This window comes from Brienomyrus brachyistius, chromosome 3, assembly GCF_023856365.1.
Source record: "Brienomyrus brachyistius isolate T26 chromosome 3, BBRACH_0.4, whole genome shotgun sequence".
In the NCBI taxonomy this organism is placed as follows: Eukaryota; Metazoa; Chordata; class Actinopteri; order Osteoglossiformes; family Mormyridae; genus Brienomyrus; species Brienomyrus brachyistius.
The window spans coordinates 13,619,925-13,643,685 of NC_064535.1; the positions used below are offsets into that span (position 1 = coordinate 13,619,925).

The 23,761-nt window shown below is 45.9% G+C and overlaps 1 protein-coding gene across 1 annotated transcript in view; it reads right to left on the reverse strand.

The window, feature by feature from the left end:
• Positions 1 to 23,246, reverse strand: part of mcu (mitochondrial calcium uniporter) — a 52,802-nt gene extending 29,556 nt beyond the window's left edge. The window contains exon 1 of the mRNA XM_049007886.1: positions 22,808 to 23,246. Within this exon, the coding sequence (XP_048863843.1) occupies positions 22,808 to 22,924 (117 nt within the window). The 5' untranslated portion in view covers positions 22,925 to 23,246. The remainder of the gene's footprint in view (positions 1 to 22,807) is intronic.
• Positions 23,247 to 23,761: the final 515 nt, after the last annotated feature.

Consider the following 23,761-nt stretch of genomic DNA (forward strand, 5'->3'; position numbering starts at 1 on the left):
GGGAGAATCAGCGTGGGGAGATAGTCCATTCGCAAAGAGCTGGTAAACCATGTTATCATTGGGGTTTCCTCTTAAAACTGTACATAACGATTAATGGCCAATTACATTCAAGAAGAAATGGAACTCACCGGGAACTATAAAGCTAATAATCATTTAATACTACGCATTACACTGAAAGCTCTTCAGCTCTGCCCCTCCTCTACCCAGCCCCTACCCTCTGGAAATCACAAAACCGAAAGGCTTCCCCGGCACCCTCCAATCAACGGGAGTTCATGGGATCTCCCTTCTGGTCAATTAAAACCTGCCATACAACAAGCCCTGCACAGAAGAATCCGGAAAGACCTGAGTTTACAGCGGCACTGGGTCAAGGTACCCGGGCCCGTCCGTCCTACAGCCCCAGGAGGCCAGAGTAACAGGCAACAAGAGAGTAACAAAAAGCCCATGGATCACCCTTCTGGCATAAGACAGACCGCAACTGTTCAAGGTGGGGGCAGCGCACTGCTTCTTCATTCATGCATAGCTGAGCCTGTCAAACACGACACAGAGCAGATGGACAGGAACAACACGGGTGGAGGGAAGGTGTGGACAGTGTTACCTGGGCGTCAAATTACTAAGCATTACATGTTTTTGCGGTTACTGGTTGGGAAAGTAGCAACGTAAGCAAGATGTGTGCTTCGTCTTGCAGGATGTTTCACAGCAGCAGTCTGACTGGGCATGCTGGTTCCCAGTCTGCTGGCCTCCACAGGTGGCCTCTACCAAAGCGGTGTCACGGCAGCGATCAGACTCCTCCCCGGCGACCCTGACAGTGGGCCAGCCGCCCTCACCTGCCTGATTACATAGACCGAGAGCCGCATTTGTGTGCAGGTCACAGGTCATAATACTGTTCTGAAAAGCAGAGAAGGTCAAAAATAATATTTAAAAAATGTACAGAACATAAAAAAAAAAAAAAAAAACTACACCAGTGTTTCCCCTAGGTTTACAGCTTTGGGGGTGGGGGGGCAGACAGACACGGACAGGTTTCATGGTGTTCATGTGTTTCTTTTAATGACAGCAGTCAATATAACAACTGAACTAAACATCAGAACATTTCTGCTACTCGTAGGAGAACGAGTGTCACCACCTTGGGAGTGTTTAAAAAACGCAGATATTTTTGTCTGCTTTTCAGGTGGTTGACGCGACACATTTTCCGACGTGCGCTCTCTGTCCGTCGGTGGGAGCGCGCTCACCTCTGTGCGGAATTTTTTCCACCCATTGAACTGAAACTGGGTAATGATCTCTCATCATTCTATGTCGACACAAAGCAAGAAAAAACTAAAATGATTACGACCATCATCTTGACCATCTTCCTCTGTGTAGGTATTTACTAGAAGCTTTCATTCAAAGTAACCTGCGCAGGTTAATTTCACACTTTATCTGTGTCAGTGGTTCTCAACACCGTTCTCAGGCCCAGCCTCAGTCGGTCCATCATTTTGTTACAACACCCAAACAGCTAGTTATTAACCCCTCATTACCTGGCTCAGGTAAGCAGGTGGCGGAACAAAGGAAAAAAGTTGACTGGTGAGGGGAATGAAAACGGAGTTCAGAACCACCGAATCATTTATTTTTTGTTTACTTTTTTCAATATGTTGTCCCCCTTGGAACTCCTTCACTGAAATCCCCCAACCCCCACCTTCGACTGATCTATAAGAGAGATGACACAGCAGCACCCAAATAACCGTTTGCTATGTGATTGACCAATCAGGCTACCCATCCAGCAGCCAACCTAACCCCAGTACAGGCAGAGGTGAAGCAATAGCCAGCTTCAGTCATCTGTGCACCACTCAGACAGAGTCCCCATGAGAACCAAGGGGAATCACACTAGTGGCTGCACTAGCCTCTACCCAATAAGACGTACACACACACACACACACACACACACACACACACACACACACACACACACACACACACACACACACACACACACACACACACACACACAAGTAAAGTATCTATATCTTTGTGAGGACTCCATTCATTTCTATGGGCATAACAATAATCCCAGCAGTGAGAACATTAACCCCACCCAGCCCTAAGCTTAACCATAAGTGACCAAAGACTTTTGGGATTTTTAGTGTTTTGGTTACAATCACTGACTTTTAGAAGGTACAGATTCCCCTTGTGGGGACCAAAACAATGGTAATAATGCCAAAATAACAGGTTTTTAGTCACGTTGTGGGGACCAAATGAAATAACCCACATTCACGCGCACATGCACACAAACATGATGCTCGTCAGAGTTCATTAACGTATATAAAGACTGCATTAGCATGCTGTGAAACAATATTTGAGATTAACACACAACTGTCAAAATCTCTTCACTCCCACGGCCCTCCCCTGGCCAGGCGTGCTGTGACTGCAGGCCGGCTCAGCTTCCCTCCCCCTGCAGCTTATCCTGATCGGTTGGGAAGACACAAGTCTGAAAAAGACTCAACAGACCAGTGGTTCCTAAAATCTTTCACCCAGTGACTGACCTATAGGGTGGGAAAATGCCCCTTCTGCTTAAGGAGTAATTCAAAACACCACTCATTTCTGGTCTTCTCTAACGAAAGAGACAAAAAGAGTGCCTTCGAGGGGGACAGGAGAACCTATAAGGCTGTTTATGGTTTAGCTGTTGCCGGTGTCTGAGCCAGGCAGTGAGCCACTGCATCAGCTGGACATGTGCACAGGAGGATGGTCCACGCGGCGCTCGGAGGACTGAATGAGGACTCTCCCTTTCTAAATATAGAGCGGCACCTTGCAGCCGTGGGGCTGCTGTAAGCACCTGCCTTCTAACATGTAGGATCCACAAACCGCAAGAGAAACAGACACAACAATCTAGGTCTGATATATCCATAAGGCAAGTAGACAACAAGAATGCTGACCCCCAACTGCCAGTCGGGTTGGATATCAATCATGGGACTCAAGAGCCTTGCCTCTGTTATTACTACATTTGACCGGCTTACACAATACACCGTTTTAGCAATGGATACTTCTACTGAAGGAATCCAGGTCAAGTAGCTGGCCTAAAAGTTCACCAGCATGGCACCCAGAGAGGACCGAGCCCATCAACCTTCATGGTCACACATCCTTCTTCTAAGCTTTTACATGACATGACTCAGCTGAACCAAGAGCAGCTGAGCAAATCAGGCCAAAATGGAAGTAGGGAGGACACTGCTTTTCTCCCCTCACGACAGCCAGCCAAACTGAGTGACGCACAACGTTTCCAAAAATGGCCTGCTTGCTTTAGAGCCAAATACATCTTCCAGGAGTGGCACGTTCCCCGAGTTCTGCCTGGCCAGAGGTATTGTGGGTAAGAACTGAGGTCTGTACATTTGCAGTACATCTCCCACAGATAAGCAGGAAACTGGCAAGAATTCAGAGGCTCCCTCCAGGCTGCTAACCCAATCTAAACCTGCAGCGGTAACCGAGGTCATAAGGAAAATGGAAATCGATTAGCGGCCATTAGCATCTGTCAAGCCTCGCACGTTTGAATAAATTATTACTATGGAACAATGGCCACTGAAGGCTGGTGGCAGAGGGAGCGGTGGCCGACAACCATCTGCTGTGAAGAGGGGCTGATGCAGCTGACCATGCAAGGTTTGGAAGGGTCCCCACTGCAATACTCTTGCCGTTGCAAGGGGCACTAGGATTTCCTGAGAGCTGCTGATCACGCACCAATGTCCCTGACATTTCTGATCACTAAACCTTGCCCTAACGTGCCTCCTGCCAGCATATGTACCTTAAACCTGTGCCTCAGGAAGTGCTAATTACCACTTGCTAAATATTCCGGGTTCCATGCTAACATGTTTTACATACTGCTCACTCATCCTTTACCTACTTCTTGCTAAACGTTTGGGGCTCAATGCTAACATTCAGCATAGTGCGCTAAAGCCTCAGAGAGGACTTGGGCATCACAGCCCCCCCCCCCCCCCCATTTCTTGGGGTTTTCCAGAGCCAGTACGCAAGCACAAGGCCATTCCCTGCCGTTATTCACTTCTACACTATTTTTTTTCTGGTTTCCCTGGCTACAAAAATCCCTGGGGGGGGGGAGTGGGGAGGAGGGCAATCCTTTACAAGGGAAGCCCAGCTCAAGATGGAAATAGGATAAACGTGACTCTCGCTAACAGGCTTGGAAGCGCTGGGGCTTCAGGCTGTTTGGAGGAAGAGATCATTACTGTCTGGGAGGACCTCTGCGGCACTGGAATCCACCCCCCCAGTCTGACTTTACCTGCTGAGAACCCTCACACCCCCACGCCGTGCCCTGAATCGTGCCCCAGAGGACAGCAGGAGAATAGCCCCGTCTCGCAGTGCGCAGGGAGAGTGGTGTAAATTGGCACTCGCACCACATTAGTCAGGGTCCTGTTACACAAGGTTTGGGGGGGGGGATATTGTGGCTGCTGGCAGTCTGAACAGAGGAAGAGGACGAGCATATGAAATCTGAGGAAGCACCCCCTTCAGAGCTCAGAGGGTGCACGCTGAACGCTACCGTTAATGCTGGGGAGTAAAGCTGATGACCATTTTTTTTTTTACCCAGGCAGAACTGCCGGCTGACTGTGACAGGCATCATGGTGGCATGGTATTAGTGCAAGGAGCGAGGATATGTAAAAACAGAGGGAATGAGATGTGCGTTTTATGCACACACGCCCACAAAGAGACAGACTGCCCACTGACAGACATGCGTGCGCATGCGGCTCTGACACTGGGTTGCCAAATCTTACACAGATGCACAGTTCGGGGAAGACGGCCAGCGTGCTGTGAAGTGAAGGCAAGCATACTGATGTGATGTCAGAAGCCTTTGGAGATGAGAGAAGAGGGAAAAAAGGGAGGAATTTCACAAAAAAAAAATAAAGAACTCGGCACACGTCTATAGCCCCAGAAGCACACACTCGGTATCCATCTCATAACTGCTTCTTGTGATCAGGGTTGCTTGGACACATTCAATACATAAAATGCATATTCAGTCCATTCCACACATATCCACACTCACAGACAGACAGAGACGGAGGCATGATGTCACACCATCGATCACAGAGTTATCCACACAAGCAGCAAACCGGCTGCGGAGGGCGTGGGATCACGGAGCAAAGGATTTAATCACGCTTCAAACTAGAGACTTTGTTTGCTCTGCTAATCTTTCATTCACTGAAAAGGAATGTGTGTGTTTTTTTTTTTTGGGGGGGGGGGGGGGGGGACAGTAATGGGAGGAGGGAATATGTTATCCTGAAGCTCTGAGATCGAGAGTACGGGCCTGTGCCCACAAATGTCTGGCAAGGCTGGCAGAGAGCTATGAAATGACACGATAGACGGCAGGAGGCTAGCGGCTGTATATCATATCATATACAGGATGCGCACAGTGTCTGCGTCACAAACACTGACGCGATGTACTATTACACCTTAAACAGATAAAGGGGCGTACGGGAAGTGGAGAGATGGCGTGACTCACAGCCACAGTGCCGGTCAACACTGACAAGGTCTCCTGGGCGGGGACGTGGGAGGGGCACGGATACCCGGGCAGACTTAGGGCGGCCCAGTACTTGACAGGGACCCTTGAAGATGTAAAATCTGGTGGTGGGTGCGTGACATTAACCATCTGCTCCTGGAGAATCCAGGCCTGTGAGTCTCCTCTCCGTTTCACCCTCCACTGCACATGGGTGCCAGTCTGTGTGTATAATAACACTAAATATAAATCGTCTCTCCTCACAGAGAAATGGCCTGTCTGAAGCCCAGCCTCCCATGCCATATCTGGGCATCAATTCCTCTTCTGTGCCTCCCCCCGCCCTCCCCCCTCTACACCCACACTGCAGACCTTAGTCTAGCATATATTCATACACAGTGCTAACAGAACGGTATGTGTGTGCATTACAGAATACTCTCTGTGAATGGGTATATATGAACTCTGCACAACTATGAATGCTTTAATTATATTTAGAATATTTCAATTTGTATAATGCTACATGCAGTGTATCACACTGTAGTGGATTATATTTATAAACACACAAATCAATGGACTGAGATTTTAGTGTGAGCCCGCTGTTCCAGGCTCACAGTGATTCTGCTCAGGCCGGATGGCGTTTACACTGTATATTAAGGTGTGTGTGTACTTCTGTGCATAAATAGCAACTCAAAAAAAAAAAAAAAAAAAAGATACAGTGTAAACAAAGAGCTGCACACACACACGTACGCAAAGTGTGTTAGCTCCACTAGCACCCATGTGTGAAAGCGTCACAGTACAACCTGGCCCGCCGGCCACTTGCATGCCAGGACACGGGACACTCCACACCCAGGTTGCAGGCCTTGTTCCCCAAGAGCTGCAGCATGCAGCCCAGCTGTTCTGCACGCTCCACGACTCAGACGGAAGGACAAAGCTCAGCGACGAGTCCCCCACCCGCCCCTCCCTAGAGTCTGCCGCCTGAGGGACGACACTATATATCACAGAGTGTCTCCGTCCTCAAGCTGCAGACCTACGGCTTTACTGAAAGGACTCGTTACATTACCTTGCTTAGGTGGCACATGCCTGTGCCATCATACCCTGAATACACCACCACCACCCGAGAGCTTCCATTTTTAAATGCCTGAAACGGAGGCTCAGTCATGGAGCATCACTACAATTCTGGACACAGAGGTGCTGGCGGGGTGGGGTGGGGGGGGGGGGGGGGGGGCTCTATAGGGGAAACCAAGTGGAAAATGGAGATACTATTCAGCTGGAAGAGAAGCAAAAAATACAATAAATAAAGCCATCAGCGAGCTAGAGGTCTCACTGCTTAAGAGGGCCCGAAAGATCGCCACCTGGAGGCAGGCCAATGGTGCTGCGTCGACACTAAAATAACATGGCAACAGACGGAGAGCGATCCCTCCACTCCGGTGTGACCGGGCCCCCAGTGAGTGCACGTGGCTTCCCATCGACCGGGGTCACAGTCACTTACGAGAAGGACAGCATCACTGAGGTTTCACACATCATGCAAAATGTGTGATTTCGCTGCGTGGCAGCCATCAGCCATCTTCCTCTTCTCTCCCTTCCTCTCCCTCTCTCTCTCACACAGACACGACAGACACGACAGACACGACAGACACACACACACACACACACACACACAGACACACACACACACACACACACACACACACACACACACACACACACACACACACACACACACACACACACTCTCTCTCTCTGGCAGAGTCTTCTTTCCTAATAAACACCATCACAAGCAGAGCCCACGCAAGCCTCCCGCACATAAGCAAACATATCCACAAGTGTGTGTACAGTAAAGCATCGAGCATCTCAGAACAGACATGGCTTCCTGATAACCATCCAAAGACTGCAAAGCCGACAACACTGGCGGGGCACTTGGGTAGCGGGATTCACGACATGTGAGCAAATCAAAGGCCCGGCAAAGAGAATGTGGATCTCCTACAGCTGAACGACTTAGCCATTATGACAACCACCATTATGGAGAAACGGCAGCTCGCAACTAATTAGTATTTTGTCTTTCAACCAGTGTGAGGTGCTGCCTCAGCCCGAGGAACAGCCAGGCATCACTGTACAAAAGTAGCCCCATAAGCATATTTAGGCAAATGCTGTATTACTTATCACTGATGTTTAACAACATGGCAGGTGATTATCTTACAGATGTCGATTTCTGCAGCTGTGTGAAAGTTGCCTAAAGCGATGACTCGGCGGGACGGCCGGCATTGCCTTTGTCATCCAACAGGAATAATGATGCTTTCTTTGCTGCACTTTCATTTAGCAAATAAAGTCTATTTCATCCAATCCTATTAGAAAGAGTGAAAGGATGATGAGAGGAGTGAGAGAGAGAGAGAAAGAGAGAGAGAGAGAGAGAGGGAGCACGAGAGAAAAGATTCTGTGGATGAAAAAGCTCTCTATGTACCGATGTGTTACCACAGCAACCCCGACCGACACATTTGCTCCTCTTTGCCATGGAAAGGTCGGGGAACGCGATCCCAGATGGGCGCACGCCTTCCTGGGCTCCCAGCTCCCAGACGGACAGAGAGCGGCACTGCTTTCAGCGCAAACACTGTTCAGATCGAAATTACAGGTCTTTCCTCAGTTCGCATCATTTCGGCATCTCCGGCAGCGCTGTGGGGAAATCCTGGGGACGCCCCAATGACAGCTGAAATGTTGGGTCGTTGTGGAGGCCCCCCCCCAACCTCTATCACATGAAAGCTCACCGCAGCAGAAATTACAGAGAAGAGAGAGCGCTTAATCTATTCATAAAATAGGGTTATTTATGCAGACGTGGGTGGGTATGGGGGAGGTGTGTGTGTGTGTGTGTGTGTGTGTGTGTGTGCGCGTTTCAGCTGAGGGCTACTATTTAATGGAACACAGGCGTGCTTTCCAGACGTCCGAAAGGGTGGCCGCAGAAGTTCCAACAGCTTTGCTGCAGTCGCTAACAAGACCACACAGGCCACAGCCCCGGCCAACGCCGCCCTTATGGTGAGGTCAGCTCTTCCACGGGTTGACGCAGCGTGGCAATAAAGTGTCATGGCCTGGGGAATCCCTTTACCCTCCCAGCCATGCATCCAGCCTCTCACACAGTTTTGCGGCAGCAGCTGCACACACCCTGGCCATGCTCCCCATGAGAGATGAGAGTGCTCACACCAGGCCAGCAGCTGCCAACAAATGCACTGATCCCAGATCTGTGGATGCCGACCAGCCCTGCCAGACCAAACCACTCGGTCTGAAAACCCCAGGATGCTGCCTTTCGCTGCTGGCAAATTTTCACTAGCAAATCAAGGAAGCAAATAAGAAGATTAAAAAAAAAAAGACGCCCACCTCTACCGGAACACCCAGGTACCTTCGGTCCTGCCATCACCATGGAAATCGCTATGTCATGGGTAACCTCAATTGCCATGGAAATCACTATGCCAACACAACCCTTCCTTCTCAAACATGGGACCTTCTCTATTTTTAGCTGTGAGTTAAGCAGCAGGAACGCAGGAAAATGGCCACAACTTTTCCAAAGAATGCATTGTTTCCCCACTGTCATCTAGGGCTGTGATTCAGCCCCAAGAAGAATCCCAATGAGTGAAGGCATGGAACCTTTCAAGCACAATAATTCAAGGTGCTCTACACATGTATTAGGGCATACGAAAGAAAGATCATGTATTAGAAAAATTAAGATGTAAAAGTGCAGTGTAGTGCTTGAACTGAGAAACTAATCAAAACAGAGAGTGACGTTAAGGCCCATCAAAGACCTTCTGCATGGTGGTGCCACTGCTATGTATGATTCTACTGGTCGACTTGTTCTTAAAGACTTAAGGGAGACTCTGGGCTTGTATTCTCCATACATGTCAGAAATGTATTTTGGGATGTGATTTATACACAACAGCAGCACTTTCAAATCCAATTTCTAAATAACTGGTGCACGAGTTTAAGAATTGGAGAATTGCCTGTTTTCACTTAGTCCTTGGTAGAATTCTAGTGGCACCATTCTGGAAGCTCGGCAGCTGTCTAATGGGCTTTTTGGGAAGTCTTTAGAGCCCTGTATTCTAGGTGAACAGTAACTTAAAGACTTTCCTTTTCACTTCCCAAACTGAAACATGTCTTTGCAAAGACATTCCCACACACACCAAACGTGAAAAGCACTTCAGCTCCAGCTGGTTGAAATAAAAGAACTGCCTTGATGAAACGTTAACGCAACATAACGGACTATCATTCGTGCACGGTGAGCGGCATGAAATTCAAGTTTGCCTTTACTTGGTCCGCAGAAACGGCCTGTGCAACAGGACCACACATTAGGTCTCAGGTATTACTACCGTGGAGGAGAGTCTCCAGTCAGCTGATGCCTTAAAGGAGACTTCACCCCCCCAAAACATCTTCACATAAGCCTTTGAAACTAGTATTAGATGCCTTGAAAGAGGAACAGGTCTTTTGCTTCCCATAAAATCTAATACCCCTATAGAGGGACTAAGATTCTTAGACTGTGGAAATACGTTTTATATATAATAACTCACTATTTCCCATGGTCAATATAAAATATTGAATACACACATTTGTCTGTGCTCTCCTGCAGGAAACACTCTTAATATTGTTAAGAGATTCCCATAGCTTATATTTGCACTAAATAGGTTAAACCCTTACCTTTACCAGCCAGGATTACACACAGAGACTGACACTTTACTCATTTACATAGAGCTAGATGTTTTATTGGATTTATTTGATACTTTTTTCAAGGGTTCTGTATTAGAGACTAGATTCATGGAATGTGCACAGCAGCTTCCAACTAAAAATGCACTTAAATCACTACCATACCAGTCACCACCATTTGAAAAAGGCAATAATAGATATAAAAGGAAAATCATGTCCCTAGAAACGCAAACACAAGAGGGGCAGATTTATTATGGATTGACGCCATAAAATTCCCTGAATTAATAAGATTAATCAGTACATACACTACATGCCAGTTTAGTGCGTGATGTGCAATTGGCCATCATCCCACCTAGCATCGTTCCCTGTTCTACTTGTGGTAGGCTCCAAACCACCCCCCGCAACAACCCTATCCTAAAAAAGTGGTTGGAAGATGTATATATTCTTGGGCACTTTCCTTTGTACCAGCAATCCACATTTCCAAATATAGGTTCGCTAAGGGTTGCCCACCCACTTTGCTTAAGTTCTGCTGACCAAGTGGATGTCGTACCTCCCCTCTGCAGCAATTAACCGAATGTCTCTTTTAAAGAGCAGGACCGACTCGTAATCTACAACTTTTAATTTTGTTGGCCTCACTAAATGCCATAAAGTGCAACGCAAGCCTTTTGCTTCCAGTGCATTCAGTGCCCATGCCAGGTGGCGCACGCCAAGGTCGTCACTTCCGGTGAATTTACTGCCATATCAAAATATGCATGCAGGGGGAGGGGCATCAACAGAACAGTAAACTTATTTGCAGTGACGGTACAACTCATGGACAGCAGGTAAATGAAGCATCGTGGCCCGTCTGCATCAGTAAGTACGGCAGAAGGTCCGGTCTGAATTTTCCGGGAGATTTTTTCTAATTCAACAGATTTCCAAATCACCATTTTTGAGTTTGATTAAATATGCCAGGTGATTTACACATACCTTTCAGAGCTCAGAATGTTTTTTATTTTCTCTGCACGACTTAGTGCCTTTGCTACACTGCAAAATCAGAGTGTTTTCTTACGAGCTGTAACTGTATTACAGCTACAGCTTACTGGAAATTAAACTTTTTTTCAAGGCAGAATTCATCTCACAACTGCATTTTTTGTAAACTTCAGCTGACTACGTTTGATGATTAAAAAAAAAAATAAAACTTAATGATTTGGAATAAGTTATAGTGGAAAACATATGCTTGTGTGCTACTCGTGTATAACAGTTGCTTCATTATCTCCCCTTCATGAGATAAGCAGCCCGAAAGTGTTTTTTAAAAAATGCAACAAAAAAGTAATTTTGAGCCTCAAAAAAGGCATGTGGGGGTAAAAAAAAAATATATAAAAAAAATCACACTTAATTGGGAAGAAAGTTCCATTTACCTTTATGAAGTTTTCTCCAGTACTTATACAGCAATGCCAAGCCATCTGAACAAATTAGTGTGGTAAACCATACCACATCATACCATGAAAAAGTACTCTCTCTCTCAAATTCAAAATTTCCAAAAAAGTTTTTAGAAAAGATTTTTTGTAGAGAAGATGCTGCATATGTCAGCAATTTTTTTTAAAATACACTAAAAATATTACACTAATAAGTGTTATTCACACACCAAGTTTAATAAATAAAAAAAAGCCCTTTCTTTAATTAAAATGTAGTGACTCTGAATGAAATCAAACAGCATCGCTACAAGTGATGCCCCTGGAAATAAGGGAGTTTCCTTCTTCACACACATACACAGGCGGTAATTTGTCTCATTTACTGAAATCCCATGACTTTTTTGGCAAATCCCCCTCTGTTGTCTTGGGGTCAGGATGCCCGCCGCCATCTGCTCCATGACCCAGTAGTGTGGCACTGTGTTGCTGATGGTTGCCTGTTTGCCCGCAGATCGTTCCCACAGCAAGCTGCTGCCCCATACACCTAGGAAACAGTTTCTCTAGCTTCTGGCAGTGGAAGCCATAATGAAAACGCACAATTGGTCTAGTTCCGGTCATATATGTTCTGTGCTCCTACATTAAAGGGTTCTCTGCTGCAAATGGATGGTGCAAGAAAACTAGTTAATGTTTAACCTAGAGGTGCCCTTTAAAGGATTATTGACTTTTATTTCCGGCATTCCTCATTCCCCACCCAGTCCTTGTTAGCAGGCAGATAAGGGGGGGGGTTCCGGATTTTCCCCAGATAAGCTGCAACCTTTCCACACACAGGCCACAGGAAACAGGAGACCGTTAACCGGTTTAAAAGAAAAGTAAAAAAAAAAACAAAAAAAAAAAAAACATACCTGTTCAATGCCAAGTCAGAGTTTTGGATTTAGGACTGCCATTGACTGTTCCTAAAGGACGGTTTCCCCACTTGTCAGATCCTGAGATGATGGGCAATTTGTCCACGCCCGCAGCACTGACGCCGGGGGGGGGGGTTTGTTGCATTTATTTATTTCTGAGTACTATGCTCCTTAAGTCCTTCTCATGCTTCACAGCTGGCAGGGCAGAACGCAAAGGTCTGACCTCCTTCATGTGGCTATGCAGCCACGCTAATTACCCAGGTCTCTCTGAGCTGTCTGGAGACCCAAAAGAAAATACTGCTTAGTAGTTGGACAGAACGCAGTCTTACTAAGCCCTGTACTCGCCTCATTGGGAGAGACAAATTTCCCACTGTAGTTAGCTCATCGGATCTTGAAACACAGCCACACACAGATTTAAAAAAATAAGTAAGCAGAAGCCAGTGGTGAAGGCAGCACAGACAGACACACACGCCCACTTTCAGGAACTACACAAACACAGACACGTTTTGCATATATATCCGTGATTCATGCCTGGCCTACGATAAAACCCACTGAGCAAAACATGACTACTGAACATCAGCAAATACCAAATGAGCAGACACCTGTCAAGCTCTTGCCATGAGAGATGCGGCCTCCTCTGGCCTCCTACACCACTGACAGCATGATCTGAAGCCCAAGGGACCGGAACTAGTAGACTGGCCTCCGGCCTCTGATAGGATGGCTCCGAAACACGGCCCATGCGGTTGATGAATCTAATTACTGTTGAGTCTTCTTTGCATAATCAAATATTCATGTGGTGCTCAATTAGTAGAGCGCAAATGCCAATATTAATATTCTAACAATAATAAATACATGCGACTAACAGAAAACAGATGACCCAAGTTTATTTTGAAAATTAATTTCTAACATTTTCAAAGTTGACATCACAGCACCATGTGAATGCAACAACTATGGCTTCAAGGGAGGGCAGAACGACAAATTACTTTTATCTCTCTAAACCACAGATTGTAGAGGAGGTGGGTCCAAGTAGGTAGAGGAGGTAGAACCAAGACATGAGTGGTTGGGCCCATCTCCTCCACAATTCGATTGGTTTTCTCTGAACCAATCATTTTTTGTTCTCCCCTCAGAATATTTTTGCGTAAAACTCTCATGAGCCAACTATGCCTGTCACTGCTGATTAACTATAAATGCACTATAAATACATAAAAATAACTATAAATGCACCATTAACTATAAATACACAAGCTGTCCTTCCAGGTGTGTTTACAAACAGCCAAAAAAGGAGCAGCATCATTAGAACCAGCACTTGGCTTAACGCCCCACCTAAATGAACAGCCCTTTACAGCATAAGCCTAAGGACCCATACCCACAGAAGAGAATGATTAAAACCAAAGCGTACTAAAATACGGCGACCCTTCAGGGCAGCCCATGGTTCCCTGCCGCTCTCATGTAGACATACAACAGCTATGCGTGAGTAAACCAATCGATTTCCTGCTCTCAAAGCGGCGGTTAATTAAGGCAGGCAAGGCACACACTGCTTTCTATGCCTGCTTCAGAAAAAAAAAAACGTCTTCATGAGAGGCAACATCTGATCCCATTACCACTGCACAAAGGGCCCTGACAGGTCGTCAGGATGCAGTGGCGGCCCCAAACCAGAGCGATTCTCAGTGCCGGGGCCAGGAAACTACCAAAGGAAAATGATATGGGGGGGGGGGGGGGGGGGGGGGGCAGAGGGAGAGGTGGCTGCTAAAAATTTGTCCTTTTTTGCTGCAGGGTGGGAAGGAGGGAGAAAAAAGAGGTGGACATTCTTTTCCAACAAGAAAACAACAGAAGGCAACACCGCCCCCCCCCTTTATGGAGAGGTGAAAGGTAAAATCACAGCCTGCATGCGTGTCAGCAGGCAGAGCTAATGAAAAGCAGACAGCTCTGCTGGCACGCAGCTCCAAAGGCATGTCTTCAAAGCCCCCCAGAAGCCATTTTGCCAAGTGAGTGACACACCCAAGGCTCGAGGCGACTGATCCTCCAAGCGCAGGGAACAAGGGGAAGCTAAGGACTGTTTTAATGAAGGGAGACTGAGTAACCTCAACGTCTCACCTGCTGCTCCGCATGACACTGGGGGCGGGAGCTGTGAGCCTCTAATTTGATAAACGGGTGACAAACATGCGCAGGACTTCTACTTTTAGGAGGTGCATTAACATCAAGTCCACTATCCCCGCATAATAACTATTTATTACCAACAGTGTGCATTTGGCTAATTATATTCTCCGGCTGATTTATGGGAATGTTTAAGCGTATTATTCCATTAGTTACTTGTAGGAATCCTGGGTATTTTTAAAGCTGCCATTTTAAATTATTTTCTCCCAACGTCCCAGGCTGATGGCCATGCATTAAGCCAATAAAAATCTATATTTTCAATTAAAACCGTTTTCCCCTCTCAGTTTAGGCTCTCACCTGGAATATAGTTAACAATTAAAATGTACATGGTTTGCCCAATGTTCAAGGTACCTGCTGCTAATACAGGGAGTGACCGAGCATAACAGCAGAATAAAAACCTATTTAAGCAAAACGAGGGTGGGGCTGAAATCAATAAATAACTGCATATTTTTACCATCACAGCATTTTTAGAACTGCACACACGGATAAGCACACAGTAATAAAACCCATAGATGAGGATCATTTTATTTTTAACGTTTTTCCTGCGGAAACCATGAGCGGAGGTGCCAGTTAAGCTGAAAAATACAGGACTGCTTTAGAGTGTAGGATTATACTAAGAGAGAGACACGGTGCAAATAGTTTCTCACACACACGCACCTCTTACAAAATTCCATAGCGCTGAAAGTGCGGAAGAAAACTGACATCATGATTTCTTGCGTCTGAAGGAGACTTGTACACTCTGCAAGTGCATCGCATTACCAGTAGAGCAATGGTGTAGAGCGATGTTTCCCAATGCGGGCCTCAGGGACCCACAGCTGGTCCATGCGTTTGCTCCCTCCCAGCTGCCTGCCAGAGAGTCCGCATTATGCAAAAAACGTGAACTGTCTGTGGGTCCCAGAAAACCGCAATGGGAAACGATGCTGTAGGGCAAATCCAGGACTCACATTCTCCGAGTTTAAAAGGTGCCAGAGGACATCATTTTGAGTTATGAAGAACTTTGAGATTTCATCCCCAGATGCTTCATATCCCTGAGGTTTTATTATAGTCACCCTCCAACCGTCATCCATGAAAGTTTTCTGAAAGTTTGCTGAAGCTTATAAGAACGAACGCATTTTAATTCCAAATCCTATGGACAGAGAGGAAGATGAGGCACTGAGCTTTTCATGGAAGGACTGCTAGGCTGATGTTTATGGGAAAATGCCCACCAAATTACTTTTAATATTAATTTGTTTATTAAGCTAAATCATGATATAATGTGTGTGTGGGAGGAAGGCAACAATGGTAGGCAGGGAGACCTTAATGACCAAACAGCATCCGATTCCACAAAAGCAGAGGGCCTAAGAAATATCCGAGAAGCGATGTGACCGGAGGGACCCGTATGAAGGAGGCATAGCACTGGATGGTGGGTGAGGAACGGTCATCAGGCAGATAGATATCATACCTGGATCTTTCTATCGAGCCACAAAGTGTCTCTGACATTTATTTTTAGCAGACTTCTAAACCCTGTTAGTCCATATGAACTGACCGAAACGGCTAGTAACCAAACAACAATGTTACTGCATTTCCACAGCCATGTTGCAAGTTTTCAATGAAGTATGAGATTTCTAGCCATTCCAGCATCACAATAATTACTACAACAGCAACCATTATACAAGGCCAGTTTTTCACATAGATTATAAAATATCTGCTGCATTCATGGCCACTCAATGATCACCGGCATTGTTGCCTACTGCCTGCACATTCTCTTTCTAAATATACCCTATAGACCCTACAGTGGACATCTGGAGATAAAATTTACTTTATTGATCCCTGGAGGAAATTCTGGATTCTGCATGGGACCTTAAGTCCAAATAATGAAAAAACAGCCTAAAGCCAACACTGCCTGCACGGGGTGCTTCCTCTGACATCACTTCCTCTCCAACAGGGCATTGGTTCTAAGAATCAATCTCACTTCTCTGGTGGGATCATCCAGTGAAAGCCAAACAGCAGAGGTCCGTCTTGGGAAAAGACAAAGACCTGCCATGGAACAGAGTTGAGCCACACACTCCAGCTGGAGCGTACAGGTTTGGATCGTGCGGAAAAGGATACTGCCGAGGAATAGAAGTAGATCAGCAAATGGCAGACATGGCACTTTGAAAATCCATTGACATTAACCCTTGACCCATGGGAGGACTGCAAGAAGACACAGCGAATGACAGAGGAATGACTTTACAAATGGATATCAACAAATCTCTTCCTGAAGTTAAAATATTTACATCAGCTGAGAAGCAAACAATATATTAGAATCGATGGCTCTCAAGATCAGCTGCCTCTCTGCATTAATAAGGCATTAATTGTCTCCCCCCCCCCCTTTCCCAAGTATCCTGCTCACAGGATTATCAGGAGAGGATGTCAGGTAAAATCTGCATTACGCTTCTTGTGGCCAATGAGCTGGCAGGCAGGAAGGAGCAGAACATGCAGCTCGATGGTCGGATCACACTGTCACATACCGCTGCTTAACTGTGTGACAGCAGTGACATGTTATTGCTCACCTAAGTCAACCAGATTCAAAGCCCTTTTGGCTCCGAGATCATCAGCATCAAACTCTGAAACAACATCAACAAAATGGTTTATCATTAACACAAACATTCCGAATACATTATTCAAATACCTGCAGCTCAATTAATCAACCTTTCTCCTGATACTAAGGGAGAATGGGATATTTTATTTGCAAACTAGGGTGCTTTAAGAGTGTTTCACGGCCTGTAAATTAAATCTTTCTCTCTGCTGTTCACCAGCCCTCCTCTGCCTTAATCACCCTCGCTCCTCTGATGGTCGTTAGTGCCTACGGAGACGCCGAGATAAAAGGACCTCCTGAATGGCCGTTGAGAGGCTCAGTGGGAGCCAGGGCTGATGGATAGTTCCCTGGGAGGATGTTGGCTTGCTGCATACTGTAGGTGCTAGATATCCTGCAGTCATCCGCCACCCGCTCATCCTGGTCGGGGTCACTGGGGGCCTGGAACGTAGCCCGGGCAGCATAGGGCACAAAACTGGGATCACCCTGGATGTGATGCCAGTTCACTTTAGGGCACATATAAACAAACATACACACACCCTAATCCTGACAATGACAGCCTTACGTAACCAATCAAAAGACTTTAAGGAATTTTGAGTTTTTTTGATTGCAGTCACAGATTTTTATAAAATTGATATTTTATATGCGATGGTCCCCACAACATCAAAATGATAGGTTTTTATCACATTATGGGGACATTTGGTCCCCATAATTAATATTATACATAACCTACACACACACACAATCATATTTCATGGGCAATTTCAATTAAGCTGACTGCCCAAATGTCTTTGGACTGTTGGAGGAAATCCGCTGCAACAAATGGGAAAACATTAAGAACTCAACACACGGTCCTGGTGACAACAGTGCTACCCACCAAGTCACCTCCAGTCACACCTGCTTTTCACAAAGCCTGAGAGCAGAGCACTAGGCAACCAAGGATAACCCCCCCCCTCAATTCGGCAAAGAGCAAGCAGATCTTGCAGATACAGAGCTTCCTGCTCTCTTCATCTCACACAAAAACACAGTGAAATTCCGGGTTTTACATCCAGCCTCTCCAACCACCTCAATGAATGATTCACAACTTGAAATTCAGTTCTGGAAACCAGACAGAAACCGCCGTCACCATGCTTGTGGCCACAGAGAAGCGACATCTACGGCTGTCCTACTAGTAAGGCCTGGATTCACTCCTGCGTGTGTGACGTGATAATACACTGCTCATATTAAAAACAACAGGAGAAAACAATGAGCAGACAGTCGTTTACCCCTGTATGTTTACTGTGAAAGGCTACCGTTGATGCAGAAACACTTGCTGCGCTCCAAACCTGGGAAGAGCCATCCATCGTGGAGGCATGTACCTCTGCTGGGGTGCTTAAATGGAACTGTCGTGACAAATTATTGCCTTGTTTCAGTACATAAATATGAGAACATAAAGGGAATAAAATGAAATGATGCAAAACAAAATTATGAAAAGGGTTGTTTTTAATGTGCACCTGGTGGTCTGGTCGAATTTCCATCCACGTACCCCAACTGATTATCCAGAGCAGGGGCCAAAAGAGCAAAAATCCCAGGGCACAAGGTGAGGTACACCCTGGTTGGGATGCCATGCTAGTTTAGGCGCATGCAAAGGCACATGCACGCACACAAACACAACACAGAAACATCTCCATTCTTAAAAATTAAATAAATAAATAAATGCATTCATTGGAAGAGCGCAATGGAAACAGCTACTATATTATTTGTTTCAACGCATGGTTAGAAATGTCAATATACAAGGCTTTGATGAGACTTTGCATTTGAATGCAAAAAGGGAAAAACAAAACTGCTTGCATGGCTTGTCATGTTTATATTGAGCTAGTTATAAATAGACAAGCATTTGAGTTTGCATTCGAGATAAGGAAAATAAAGAGGTCAGATTAACAATAAAAGACTCGGATTTTATCAAAATAGTAAAGCACCCTTTTGGTAATAAAACTATTAGTAGGGAAAGGGGTTAACCAGTCTTGTTCAGGACTTAGGTTTTCTGGTCCTTCTGGTTCTTCCGAAGTAAAAGTTAGCACTGCTAACACAGGAATGACAAGCAGCTAAAACTATATAGCTACTGCACTAGTGAGGCAGAGACGCTAAACTGGGGGACTGGGGCGTCCAAATATCCCATCAAACACAGAATGCTCCACACACTGTGTAGAAGGCAGAAACTGGAGGCTACAGACCCGGTACAGGATAAGTAATCATGAAAGATGACTGGATGGACAGAACTGATGTCTGGATGCTCAAGGCATCAGAGAAGTTTCGCTGTTGAGTCAATGAACCAAAGCATCTATGTGCTTCATGAGAAACATCCAGCCATATGATTATCCAACATTGAAAGCTGGAGAAATTAATTTGGGATACACCTTAAAATGGGTGTGCCAAGTACCTGAAATATTCCATTTATCAGTAAGCCAGTTAAATGTTGGTCATCAGGAAAAGCGATGGATGGATTAATAATAATAAATAAATACCATACCAAACTAAAACGTATGCAGCAATAAAAATCCAGGGTTAGGTTAAATTTAATCATGCAAAGATCAGTCCTTACATAAAATTGTAAATTTAGAGCTTGCAAGAATCTACTAGAATAAAATGTGTTTGGGGAGGGGGGGGGGGTGTCACAAAATCGGCTTTAAAGTTTGGAAATATAGACAGAAACAGAGAATATGGAAATTATACAGATTCTACATCCTCTACAAAAACATTAACTTACCATGAAAGAAAAATCTGAGAACTTTAACTCAGTTTTGTAACTTTAACTGGTTGTCACAGGACCAAAATTCACAAATCACTTAAAAGATCCACTTGAGAGACAACAGCAAGCTATCAAACACACCCATCAGCTATTCATTAGAATAAAAAAATCAAAGGTTAGTTCAACCAAATACTAAATACGGTTTTGCAATCAACAAGTCAATAAAGGTCAGATCTATCATTAATAAAGCCCTCCACTGTAAAGTTAAATGTGAGGGTTTCTGGCCTCAAAGACATCATTATCACGGACAAATAATCAACATTACTCCACTGGTCTTCATCCACCACATAGACTTAATAGACAGGGACTAATGAGGTTAATTAATCTCTAATGTGTTTTACTGGTGGTCATGTAGTAACATAGAAAGCTAACACATTAATCAAAGGAGAGGCCAAGGGCAGCCGTAAAGTCAGCAAAATCAAGGAAACAGCACCTAAGAACCTTCAGAACTGTATGAGGCACAGTGAACAGAACCCAGTGGGAATTATATCATCATTTTTCTGCCATAATTATAAGCATGAATCCCCTAAACTGTACCAGTCAACGCTTACTTACAGCCATGAGCAGAAAGTAAAAAAAAAACATCAATTACACTCAGATGTCACAGATTCCCATTTCCAGAAGCACAACCCTGGTATTTACTCTACATATCCTCCTTCGGCCTATTAATGTATTAGCATAAAACCCTATCATCTCACAAGAGAGTTAAACAGGTCCTGGGGCATTACAGCACCATGAATGGGCTTTCAGTGAATGACAAACTAGTCTCCCATACCTGTCATGTAATGTAGACATGTGCTTTGAAAACTCCACTTGCCCAAGTGACAGAATACAACTGCTGAGCTCCTGACAGGCCAACATGGACATCAGTCAAGGTGGATGCCTACTATTCGAAAGTCTATAAACAGCTGCAAGGACCAGCTCCTGGAGAGCTTTGGGCAGATTTAAGGGACATTTTAAACGTCGGCACAGCTATAGCGTTTGGTGCACTCATCTCCATCTGCGTAGGACTGGTGCTTTAAGCATATTGTCTTAAGTGCCTTAATTTGGCCAAGACATGGAAGACGGTCTGCACACTACCATAACATTTCTACAGTTTGAGGTCCACATTTGTCTCAAGTGACAGCACCCCAAATTAAACAGCCCAACTGAAGGCAAGAATAAACTAAACTATTTAAAATGAGTTTGAATCCATCAGATTGCTTGGCGTTTTGGGTTTAATCTACAGCTTTCTTACTCTTTTTACGCCATTCACACAACGGGCTGCAAAGAGAGACAAAATATGGCTGGTGGTCTCAAATGCCCTTATGAAGCACCACACAGATCAGGCCATGTGATGCTCCAGGGGTTCCACCTGAGCACAGCACCCCGACAGCAGCTGGCATTGGGGGGGGGATCTGAAACCGGTTGAGCCCCATAACGGACCACAAGCTGCATGTACACCAAAGCCTCGCCACATGTCATCTTCAGTTATGGCAGTGCTGGGGTTCATTGCCAAAACATTATATTCCATCGTTCCCATCTGGAACCTTATTAGAAATTCGCACCAAGCCCCAGCCTGCCATCTCACCCATCACTTAGAATCAATCTGCTTCCCACAGGCTGTCATCCCGCAGTATGGACCACATTCAATTACAGGCAAGGTACTAAAAAACCCTTACTGCCTATAAACACCATTCATTTTGATTTTTCATTCCTTAATACACCCTCTCTGACCAAAAAATAAGATATCTGGAATTTACTAAAGGATCTAAGAGTTACAGAAGGTCCCAAACCATACAGGAGATGGAGTTACTGCTCTGGTGTAATGGCACAACACAGCAGCAAATTATGAATTGTAAACTGTGTTAACTGGAGTCATGACTGGATGCCTGAGGCAGAGTGTAAACACAGAGTTCCTTTCAGGCTACAGAAATTGTGCAGGAAAACCTCGAACAGACCCACCATAAAGGGGAGACCTGCTGAATCTACTGCATCGAAAATGTAGGAATTAGGTGACATCTATGTGTCTTCTGGACCGCACAAACGTGGGTCGTTAATCGCTGAAACGCGTGTCTGCTTGTATGAGGTTTGCACACACGCGTGCACAGTGGAGTTACTGCCGCACTGTCACACACACACGCGCACACACATTGCAGAGGCAGAGCGCCACTCGGGAGCCCGGCGAGCTGGGAGGGAGGGGGGCGTTACGGCCAACTTGGTCGTATAAGCTTCCCCAAAATAAAAAAATCTAAGGGGACAAACATTCGAGCCACAGCACTCATTGTGCATCGGATATTGCGTTAATCGGACAGATGCAGCCGATTAACCTCCGCCGGCCGCCCTTTAACGTCCGATTTGCCATAAACTACAGGAAGTGCTTAATGGTTTCTATTTAACCGCCCTACGTTAAAGTTGCCAGGGCACTGTTGCATTCAAGGTGAAGATTGTGATTTAAAAAAATAAAATCCCTGACACACATGCCGTGAATGCCATCTGCAACGTTGCGTGGCGGTGCTGGGCAGCTTTCAGACCGAAAGCCCAGAACCGCTCTTTACGGAGACGGGACAGCGGCTGCCGGGCCGTGCTGTGTTTTACGCGGATTCCCCAACGCTGCAATGCGAGCCTGCGTGTGACTGCGGACGCCGTGACTTTACTGCTTAAATGCAAGTACTGGAGTGCTGTGTAAAGCGACAGGGCGCCCAGATTTACAACGGCAACTTCTAGTCTCCTGTGAAACTCCGGTAAAAGCGAAACGGCTGTATATCGACAAGTCACCCGTTGGCAAACATATTATACTCCGCCAGGACCCACTAACCTAACGCCCCTCGTATCCTTCGTCCCCTCCCTTTTCTGCACACCACCTCCTTCCCTTCCTGTCCTCCTTAGCGCTCCAGTTCGGAGACTCACCGGTGCTATGTGGGAGCTCTGTCGATGTGAAGAGACACCCAGTGCGGGGAAGCCGGCTGCCGCCGCTCCGCCGCTACGGGACAACACGAGGACCGTTCTGCACACTTTCGCGGCCATCTCTGGAGTGAAACCTTGCCCGAGAAGACGAATGCTGCGGGCGAGCCGAGTGAGTGAGAGAGAGGGAGGGAGGGAGAGGTGGAGGGGGAGGAGAGGAGGCGGGCTGCTGGGCTGGGCTCCTGTTCCGTCCACAAGCGAAGCCCGGCCAATGGTTTCGGGACAGAGGTGAGCTTGTGCCAGTTCTGTACCACCAGCCCGTCTTCATCAAATGTTCCGGTAAAAACCACTTGACGACTTCTGGTAACGCTCTATACTGTTTTAGTATTCAGCCTGGATTCGTACAACACGCTTAGCTACTTATTGAAAGTAAAACACATATAGTAGTACTTTACACAGCCATAGAAGAAATTCAAGGAAGCTTAGAAAGAGGTTTTCTGATTGGACGTGCAGTTACATACTAGGCGTTTCTCTATACTTACCGTCCAATCAGGAGAGCTGTGACATATTCAGTCGTTCATTAAACACTGTTCAGAAGAACGCCAATCAGAACCGCCAAGATAAACTCTTATGCGCGTCGGACGCCCTTTCAAAAATACAGGAAGCTCGAAGAGGAGACACGCCTTGGGGCATACCACACGGACCGCACCCTCACGGCGAGTGTGAAACGCCAGAGTGACAGTGAAAATGCACGGAAAATCCTAGTGGGTTTGTTCAGTTAGTAGTGCTGTCCTCCAGCTTTGAATACTGAGTTTACCTCCGCAGTCCACCAGCACGAGGTTCAGATGATATTCAAACTGAGAAATTGTGTTTTATTTGTGACTCCGGGAGGCAGCTTGGCCACAAATCGTAAAGAGGTCATCACAAGCACAGGTGCAGAGTATTTTCTGGTTATGAATA